The 10,952-nt window shown below is 48.8% G+C and overlaps 2 protein-coding genes across 2 annotated transcripts in view; one reads left to right on the top strand and one right to left on the bottom strand.

The window, feature by feature from the left end:
* Positions 1-650: 650 nt before the first annotated feature.
* LOC132160661 (FUN14 domain-containing protein 1-like) lies at positions 651-8,200 on the bottom strand. The gene is made up of 5 exons (XM_059570290.1): positions 8,049-8,200; positions 7,134-7,290; positions 1,159-1,234; positions 939-1,067; positions 651-752 (listed from the first exon to the last, which is right to left on the bottom strand). The coding sequence occupies exons 1-5, from the start codon at positions 8,071-8,073 to the stop codon at positions 675-677; spliced, it is 465 nt and encodes a 154-aa protein (XP_059426273.1). The 5' UTR covers positions 8,074-8,200; the 3' UTR covers positions 651-674.
* Positions 8,201-8,672: 472 nt separating this feature from the next.
* LOC132091013 (lysine-specific demethylase 6A-like) overlaps positions 8,673-10,952 on the top strand; it is a gene marked incomplete at its 3' end in the record, with an annotated part of 17,080 nt that continues 14,800 nt past the window's right edge. The window contains exons 1-2 of the mRNA XM_059497800.1: positions 8,673-9,155; positions 9,250-9,313. Of these exons, the coding sequence (XP_059353783.1) occupies positions 8,995-9,155; positions 9,250-9,313 (225 nt within the window). The remainder of the gene's footprint in view (positions 9,156-9,249; positions 9,314-10,952) is intronic.

The following is a 10,952-nucleotide window of genomic DNA, read 5'->3' as shown; positions in this document are numbered from 1 at the left end:
TGAAGTCCACAATCTGCTGCACTATGTTTCATATTAAATCTTTTAATACTTAGTTACTTCAAAAAATCTAGTACTTTCTTTTACTTGAGTACAATAAAGTATTACATTATGTTCTTAAATATTAAAGGTAAAAAGTTTTATTCTTGAAATGTAACGAAATAAAAGTTTATCAAAGAAAAACTGATAAAGTATAGATACTTGTTAATTTTACTTGAATAAAGTAACAAAATACTTCACTACTTTCCACCTCTGCACACCGAGCACAGATAGAATAAATTATTTCAGTGATAATGGGAAAAAATAGTTAAACAATACTTAATCACAAAATACTGCTGATCGTAACAAAGAAATCAAGATATTCCCAATCAAGTGATTTTTATTTACAATGTAAACATTTCCCATAAAGAAACAGCGAGTGAACAAACAAATAAATCTGCTGGAAAGTAAATACCATGAAATCCCAATGTATTACGAAACAAGATCATAAAACCTGCAGCATTAGCAGAGAATAATTATCTTCCATCTGATTGAGTTTTCAGAAGCAGGTGTTTTAGACTGACTCTTGGTGGAGAGAACAAGATCACTTTCACTTTCACATCATCAAACACTTTGTTATTGAAGAAGCCAGATGATCATCAGGTGTATGATGGGAAGACGGTCTTCACAGTTTCAGCTCAAGAGGCGAGGCCAAGCAGGAAGCCACCGATGAATCCACTCGAAACCACTATGTTTTTCTTCACAAATTCAGTGGCCTGAAAAAGAGAGGTTTATAACTGCTCTTTACCAGCAGAGGCACTGCTCCACGCAGAAAACCACCTCAGAGCAAACTAATATTATAACTCATGTATGCTGAATGACTTCTGAAGCAAAGGAAATCTAAACTTGTGTAGTTCTATGCTTGTTCTAGTCATTTGAAGGTTTGCAGAAAACCTTTTTACCTCCTCGATGAACGTGTTGATCTCAGGTGCAGCTTTACTGGTGTTTTTCTTCAGATGTCTCTTTGCTTTGTTAACATCTTTCTCCACTTTCTTCCAGTCGACTTGGACGTAGCCGCTGTGATTGGCTATCTGCAAGACAGCGAACGCTTCAAGTCACATTGTGCCACAATAACATAAAGAACAGTGAATGGTTTATTGTTGAGCAGTTCTTGGTTCTGACCTGCAGCAGCAGAAATCCTCCTCCGACGGCCGTAGCTGTGATCTTCCCCACACGCTGGAACAGATACCCCACACACCTGCACAGAACACACTCCATCAGGACTAGATCACAGACACGACACACTCCATTGGGACTAGATCACAGACACGACACACTCCATCGGGACTAGATCACAGACACCAACACATTCCATCGGGAGTAGATCACAGACACGACACACTGCGTCGGAACTAGATCACAGACACGACACACCATCGGGACTAGATCACAGACACGACACACTCCATCGGGACTAGATCACAGACACCAACACATTCCATTGGGACTAGATCACAGACACGACACATTGCTTTGGGACTAGATCACAGACACCGACACACTGCTTTGGGACTAGATCACAGACACGACACACTCCATCGGGACTAGATCACAGACACCAGCACACTGCTTTGGGACTAGATCACAGACACGACACACTCCATCGGGACTAGATCACAGACACCACACTGCATCGGGACTAGATCACAGACACCAGCACACTGCTTTGGGACTAGATCACAGACACGACACACTCCATCGGGACTAGATCACAGACACGACACACTGCTTTGGGACTAGATCACAGACACGACACACTGCTTTGGGACTAGATCACAGACAGCGACACACTGCTTTGGGACTAGATCACAGACACGACACACTGCTTTGGGACTAGATCACAGACAGCGACCCACTGCATCGGGACTAGATCACAGACAGCGCCACACTGCTTTGGGACTAGATCACAGACACGACACACTGCTTCGGGACTAGATAACAGACACGACACACTGCTTTGGGACTAGATCACAGACACGACACACTGCTTTGGGACTAGATCACAGACACCGACACACTGCGTCGGGACTAGATCACAGACACCAACACATTACATCGGGACTAGATCACAACCACGACAAACTCCATCGGGACTAGATCACAGACACGACACACTGCTTTGGGACTAGATCACAGACACGACACACTGCTTTGGGACTAGATCACAGACAGTGACACACTGCTTTGGGACTAGATCACAGACAGCGACACACTGCTTTGGGACTAGATCACAGACACGACACACTGCTTTGGGACTAGATCACAGACAGCGACACACTGCTTTGGGACTAGATCACAGACACGACACACTGCTTTGGGACTAGATCACAGACAGCGACCCACTGCATCGGGACTAGATCACAGACAGCGCCACACTGCTTTGGGACTAGATCACAGACATGACACACTGCTTCGGGACTAGATCACAGACACGACACACTGCTTTGGGACTAGATCACAGACACGACACACTGCTTTGGGACTAGATCACCGACACCGACACACTGCGTCGGGACTAGATCACAGACACCGACACACTGCGTCGGGACTAGATCACAGACAACGACACACTGCATCGGGACTAGATCACAGACAGCGACACATTGCGTCGGGACTAGATCACAGACAGCGACACATTGCGTCGGGACTAGATCACAGACACGACACACTGCTTTGGGACTAGATCACAGACACGACACACTGCTTTGGGACTAGATCACAGACACCGACCCACTGCTTTGGGACTAGATCACAGATACGACACACTGCTTTGGGACTAGATCACAGACACGACACACTGTATCGGGACTAGATCACAGACAGCGCCACACTGCTTTGGGACTAGATCACAGACAGCGCCACACTGCTTTGGGGCTAGATCACAGACAGCGACACACTGCTTTGGGACACGATCACAGACAGCGACACACTGCTTTGGGACTAGATCACAGACACCGACACACAGCTTTGGGACTAGATCACACACACGACAAACTCCATCGGGACTAGATCACAGACACCAGCACACTGCTTTGGGACTAGATCACAGACACGACACACTCCATCGGGACTAGATCACAGACACGACACACTGCTTTGGGACTAGATCACAGACACGACACACTGCTTTGGGACTAGATCACAGACAGCGACACACTGCTTTGGGACTAGATCACAGACACGACACACTGCTTTGGGACTAGATCACAGACAGCGACCCACTGCATCGGGACTAGATCACAGACAGCGCCACATTGCTTTGGGACTAGATCACAGACACGACACACTGCTTCGGGACTAGATAACAGACACGACACACTGCTTTGGGACTAGATCACAGACACGACACACTGCGTCGGGACTAGATCACAGACAGCGACACACTGCTTTGGGACTAGATCACAGACACGACACACTGCTTTGGGACTAGATAACAGACAGCTACACACTGCTTTGGGACTAGATCACAGACACGACACACTGCTTTGGGACTAGATCACAGACACGACACACTGCTTTGGGACTAGATCACAGACACGACACACTGCTTTGGGGCTAGATAACAGACAGCTACACACTGCTTTGGGACTAGATCACAGACAGCGACACACTGCTTTGGGACTAGATCACAGACACGACACACTGCTTTGGGACTAGATTAAAGACACAACACACTCCATCGGGACTAGATCACAGACACCAACACATTCCATCGGGACTAGATCACAGACACGACACACTGCGTTGGAACTAGATCACAGACACGACACACCATCGGGACTAGATCACAGACACGACACACTCCATCGGGACTAGATCACAGACACCAACACATTCCATCGGGACTAGATCACAGACACGACACATTGCTTTGGGACTAGATCACAGACACCGACACACAGCTTTGGGACTAGATCACACACACGACAAACTCCATCGGGACTAGATCACAGACACCAGCACACTGCTTTGGGACTAGATCACAGACACGACACATTTCGTTGGAACTAGATCACAGACACGACACACCATCGGGACTAGATCACAGACACCGACACACTGCTTTGGGACTAGATCACAGACACGACACACTCCATCGGGACTAGATCACAGACACGACACACTCCATCGGGACTAGATCACAGACACCACACTGCATCGGGACTAGATCACAGACACGAACCACTCCATCGGGACTAGATCACAGACAGCGCCACACTGCTTTGGGACTAGATCACAGACACGACACACTGCTTCGGGACTAGATAACAGACACGACACACTGCTTTGGGACTAGATCACAGACACGACACACTGCTTTGGGACTAGATCACAGACACCGACACACTGCGTCGGGACTAGATCACAGACACCAACACATTCCATCGGGACTAGATCACAAACACGACACATTGCTTTGGGACTAGATCACAGACACCGACACACAGCTTTGGGACTAGATCACACACACGACAAACGCCATCGGGACTAGATCACAGACACGACACACTGCTTTGGGACTAGATCACAGACACGACACACTGCTTTGGGACTAGATCACAGACAGTGACACACTGCTTTGGGACTAGATCACAGACAGCGACACACTGCTTTGGGACTAGATCACAGACACGACACACTGCTTTGGGACTAGATCACAGACAGCGCCACACTGCTTTGGGGCTAGATCACAGACAGCGACACACTGCTTTGGGACACGATCACAGACAGCGACCCACTGCATCGGGACTAGATCACAGACAGCGCCACACTGCTTTGGGACTAGATCACAGACACGACACACTGCTTTGGGACTAGATCACAGACACGACACACTGCTTTGGGACTAGATCACAGACACGACACACTGCTTTGGGACTAGATCACAGACAACGACACACTGCGTCGGGACTAGATCACAGACAGCGACACATTGCGTCGGGACTAGATCACAGACACGACACACTGCTTTGGGACTAGATCACAGACACCGACCCACTGCTTTGGGACTAGATCACAGACACGACACACTGCTTTGGGACTAGATCACAGACACGACACACTGTATCGGGACTAGATCACAGACAGCGCCACACTGCTTTGGGACTAGATCACAGACAGCGCCACACTGCTTTGGGGCTAGATCACAGACAGCGACACACTGCTTTGGGACACGATCACAGACAGCGACACACAGCTTTGGGACTAGATCACACACACGACAAACTCCATCGGGACTAGATCACAGACACCAGCACACTGCTTTGGGACTAGATCACAGACACGACACACTCCATCGGGACTAGATCACAGACACGACACACTGCTTTGGGACTAGATCACAGACACGACACACTGCTTTGGGACTAGATCACAGACAGTGACACACTGCTTTGGGACTAGATCACAGACAGCGACACACTGCTTTGGGACTAGATCACAGACACGACACACTGCTTTGGGACTAGATCACAGACAGCGACACACTGCTTTGGGACTAGATCACAGACACGACACACTGCTTTGGGACTAGATCACAGACAGCGACCCACTGCATCGGGACTAGATCACAGACAGCGCCACACTGCTTTGGGACTAGATCACAGACACGACACACTGCTTCGGGACTAGATAACAGACACGACACACTGCTTTGGGACTAGATCACAGACACGACACACTGCTTTGGGACTAGATCACAGACAACGACACACTGCGTCGGGACTAGATCACAGACAGCGACACACTGCGTCGGGACTAGATCACAGACAGCGACACATTGCGTCAGGACTAGATCACAGACACGACACACTGCTTTGGGACTAGATCACAGACACCGACCCACTGCTTTGGGACTAGATCACAGACACGACACACTGCTTTGGGACTAGATCACAGACACGACACACTGTATCGGGACTAGATCACAGACAGCGCCACACTGCTTTGGGACTAGATCACAGACAGCGCCACACTGCTTTGGGGCTAGATCACAGACAGCGACACACTGCATCGGGACTAGATCACAGACACCAGCACACTGCTTTGGGACTCGATCACAGACAGCGACACACTGCTTTGGGACTAGATCACAGACAGCGACACACTGCTTTGGGACTAGATCACAGACACGACACACTGTATCGGGACTAGATCACAGACAGCGCCACACTGCATCGGGACTAGATCACAGACAGCGCCACACTGCTTTGGGACTAGATCACAGACAGCAACACACTGCTTTGGGACTAGATCACAGACAGCGACACACTGCTTTGGGACTAGATCTCAGACAGTGACACACTGCTTTGGGACTAGATCACAGACACGACACACTGTATCGGGACTAGATCACAGACAGCGCCACACTGCTTTGGGGCTAGATCACAGACAGCGACACACTGCTTTGGGACTCGATCACAGACACGACACACTGCTTTGGGACTAGATCACAGACAGCGACCCACTGCTTTGGGACTAGATCACAGACAGCGACACACTGCTTTGGGACTAGATCAAAGACAGCGACACACTGCTTTGGGACTCGATCACAGACACGACACACTGCGTCGGGACTAGATCACAGACAGAACAAGAGTAGGGCTGCGACCATAAATCCATGCAGAATCTATTCATGGATTGATTCTGAGACCTTCTGAATACATCTCTCTGGAATGGATTCTGAGCTTAGTTTTTCACAGCAGATTGTGCTCTAATATAGTTTTTATCTGCAGATAAAGAAGAGTTGAAGAGCGCTTGTGCAAGTCTGTAATTTCACCTCAACTCAGAATACTTTTATGATGCGAGATTAATGTAAACAGCCCTCTGTCAACAAACTTGTGATTCACTTTATCATTTTCAAATCTTATGAATGTTTATTTTAAGTTCGAGTGTGTGTAAGGAGTTGGAAACGAGCAGAGTACAGCTATTTCTAAAGCATGCAGCGCAATCTGCTGTTATAACTGCTGTTACAACTAACAATCAGTTTTAGAGGATCACGATGCATTCAAGAAATCTCAGAATGGATGCGGAATCATTTCTTGATTGGTGATGCATGTATTTATTGTCCCAGCTGCACAGAAGGGTTGTGGGAGTACCAGCCGGCCGCTCCACCCATCAGGATCTGTGTGGTCACTGAGTGTTTGTGTGCGATGGGTCCAGAGCTGCGTCCGAACACGGTGCTCCACCACTGCTGTGTCCGGACACATGCGGTCAGATCCAGCATCTCATTCGCCTCGTCTTCAACGTCCGGTGCTTTCAAGAGGAGAACATGAGAGAAATATTATAAAAGCTACTCATGTAAACACCTTAATCAAGATCATGTCTTATTCAGAATAAGGTGAATAATAGGATTAAAAGATCTCTGTTTGTTGACATGATTCTTAATCAGAGTACCTTCATAATCGCGTTAAAATCTGAATATTGTTTTCAATGTAAACATACTCATTCAACACGACAATATATGGTTTATATGGTTCTTGTTATAATCATTACTATAAATGTCATTATAATAAAGTATATAGTAATAAAATATCTTTATCACTGCTCAGAATGTTATGAAATGTGTTGAGATTCTCTGTTAGGAAACACATCATATCACAGAAGGATTTATTTCAGAGCCATTTGTTCAGTTAACCCGTTTAATTATTAAACATAAAAAAGCAATTTTGTTTAGTTTCCCCTTCTGTCTCATCGAAACCACACTGAAGTATTACATCCACTGAAGATAATTTCTTTAACTGTATATGGCTGCTATGTTTTGACTGCAATATTATCCTTATAAAACTCTCAATACTCGATAAGATGATTTTAGGTGAAATGTGACATGGACATGAAGGAGACGCTGACAAAACTGAAACTAGCTCATTATTCTCAGTTTTTGTGTTTAAGAAAGCAGCGAAGTCTACGAGTGTCGCTTCATTTAACGGGCTCTGTGTGACACATGTAGTCTCGACTTTAGAGCACAATAACGGCGACAAAGACTTGATTTATTCTCATGAACACCCGCTCACCTCTGCTCTGTTGTTGTTCCGCCATTTTGGGTGCTGCGTGTGACGTCACGACGTCGGGTGACGTTGACAGCCGTGAGCGCTCGCGCAGCCTACAGCCACGTCAATGTTTAAAACATTATACAGTACGGTTATATTCCTGCGATTTCATATCTATAACGCACACAAACACAGATATGTGTATCTCGTGTGCTTAAACACGCGTTCGAGCTGAAGTGTTCGTTCTGAACTTGAGTAATTGCATTTCTTGAATTTATTTTCATGAAGATTCTTAAAGGAGACGGGTGGCATTAGTAATAAAGAGTGCTGTGCATCTGTAACGGTGAACGCACTGGGCCTCAGCTGCAGGGCTGTCAGTCCAATTTCCCCATTTTATGAAAACCACGCCTCTTTATTTGCATTTCATAACAACGCAAACAAGGCGCTCGGAATCCTCTGTTTGGAGGAAACGCGTTTGCGCCGCAGAACTTTCCCCCGCTTCGCGTCCAACGCTCGGGTGTCTCGGGTCGCGCGCTCGAACGATTGCTACAGGACAGAAAACACCGAAAGGACTGAAGCACAACATTTTGCGACGAGGCCAGTGACGCGCTCGCGTTCTGCGCAGCGATTGGCTGTCGGGCCCGGGAGGGCGTGGCAACGGCGACGGCGTGGGTTCGCCTGTGTGACACAATTACAACAACTTTAATCTGCTGGCGAACACAACTTTGAGATTGTTTGAATACGTTCAGTGTTTGTAAGTGTGCACGCGCCGCACGTCACATCAACACAGAGCCGCCGCGTCACAGTTTATTCCTGCAAAACAATGTGAGAGGACGCGCCGCTGGAGGGCCAGCTCACTTCTCACGGGGATCCAGACGCTGAAGCGCGGTTCACTGGAGAAAAAGTTAGCGTTTATTGTGGCTTTTGGACGCACGGAGCTCGCCTTCCCTCGATTTCTCGGTGCGATTCCATGAAATCGTGCCGAGAGTCGCTCTCCGTCGCCGCCGCTCGACGCCTCAGCGCTGCTGGTGATGAGGAGGAGAAAATGGCGGCGGGAAAAGCGAGCGGACCCGAGGAGGACGCGCCGCGGCTGAGCGCGCAGGAGAGCGACGCCCTGACACGCGTCGACAGGTCGGAGCCACGGGCGTCTTTTGGTTCCTTCTATTCATTGTTTCTGAGTGTGAGATTTGTGAGTTGATCACAAACCCTGTGTGTGTGTTCGCAGCTCTCTGTTCGGATACCAGGGGCTTCAGGAAGATGGCGCCAGTATGAAGGCCCTGCTCGTTAAGGTAAAGACGCGCGTTTAAATTGACGCATCACAAAGCATACATGCGGTGCGAACTGACAGCGAGGCCAGGGTTTCCGAGCGGCGCGTCCTTATTTCCTCCTCCGAGCTGCGCGGCTAACGCGCTCGCATTGACGCGGACCTTAGCTGCGGTTCTGCCCTGCGATCACACGAGCGTTGCGCCGAGGCTCGGCTCGATTCGCTGGCTTCACAAACACGGGTAAACGCGGCGCGTCCCTAGCGTCAGCCGCGCGTCTGTCTGTGTGTTTATTCTGTAACGTTGGGTTGTTTGTGGACGCGGGCGTCAGTGTCTCAGATCACTTTATGATTTGGGGCTTTATTTCCCTCAGCGACCGAGAGCTGAGCTGGTCAACGCGTCAGAGGACTCCTCGCGTCCGGTCTTACCGGGAGACGGTGTTTGTGTGCGGGGTAATGGCTGCTGGGGCCGGCCCAAGATGGAGGGAGAAGGAGTGAACACTAGAGAGTGAACACTAGAGAGGGGCGCTGGAGTGAACACTAGAGAGTGAACACTAGAGAGGGGCGCTGTAGTGAACACCAGAGAGTAAACAATAGAGAGGGGCGCTGTAGTGAACACTAGAGAGTGAACACTAGAGAGGGGCGCTGTAGTGAACACTAGAGAGTGAACACTAGAGAGGGGCGCTGTAGTGAACACTAGAGAGTGAACACTAGAGAGGGGCGCTGTAGTGAACACTAGAGAGGGGCGCTGTAGTGAACACTAGAGAGTGAACACTAGAGAGGGGCGCTGTAGTGAACACTAGAGAGGGGCGCTGTAGTGAACACCAGAGATTAAACAATAGAGAGGGGCGCTGTAGTGAACACCAGAGAGTAAACAATAGAAAGGGGCGCTGTAGTGAACACTAGAGAGTGAACACTAGAGAGGGGCGGTGAACACTAGAGAGGGGCGCTGTAGTGAACACTAGAGAGTGAACACTAGAGAGGGGCGCTGTAGTGAACACTAGAGAGTGAACACTAGAGAGGGGCGCTGTAGTGAACACTAGAGAGGGAACACTAGAGAGGGGCGCTGTAGTGAACACTAGAGAGTGAACACTAGAGAGGGGCGGTGAACACTAGAGAGGGGCGCTGTAGTGAACACTAGAGAGTGAACACTAGAGAGGGGCGCTGTAGTGAACACTAGAGAGTGAACACTAGAGAGGGGCGCTGTAGTGAACACTAGAGAGGGGTGCTGTAGTGAACACTAGAGAGTGAACACTAGAGAGGGGCGCTGTAGTGAACACTAGAGAGTGAACACTAGAGAGGGGCGCTGTAGTGAACACTAGAGAGTGAACACTAGAGAGGGGCGCTGTAGTGAACACTAGAGAGGGGTGCTGTAGTGAACACTAGAGAGTGAACACTAGAGAGGGGCGCTGTAGTGAACACTAGAGAGTGAACACTAGAGAGGGGCGCTGTAGTGAACACTAGAGAGTGAACACTAGAGAGGGGCGGTGAACACTAGAGAGGGGCGCTGTAGGGAACACTAGAGAGTGAACACTAGAGAGGGGCGCTGTAGTGAACACCAGAGAGTAAACAATAGAGAGGGGCGCTGTAGTGAACACTATAGAGTGAACACTAGAGAGGGGCGATGTAGTGAACACTAGAGAGGGGCGATGTAGTGAACACTAGAG

Source organism: Carassius carassius, chromosome 17, assembly GCF_963082965.1.
Source record: "Carassius carassius chromosome 17, fCarCar2.1, whole genome shotgun sequence".
NCBI lineage: Eukaryota > Metazoa > Chordata > Actinopteri > Cypriniformes > Cyprinidae > Carassius > Carassius carassius.
This window is presented reverse-complemented; position numbering and strand designations above follow the sequence as displayed.

Coding starts and splice junctions, on each gene's coding strand:
- LOC132160661 (XM_059570290.1), bottom strand. CDS start 8,073: ATGGCGGAACAACAACAGAGCAGAG. Junction 1,235..7,133: donor ATGGGTGGAGCGGCCGGCTG/GTACTCCCACAA, acceptor TGTTCTGTGCAG/GTGTGTGGGGTATCTGTTCC. Junction 753..938: donor TCAACACGTTCATCGAGGAG/GTAAAAAGGTTT, acceptor TCTCTTTTTCAG/GCCACTGAATTTGTGAAGAA.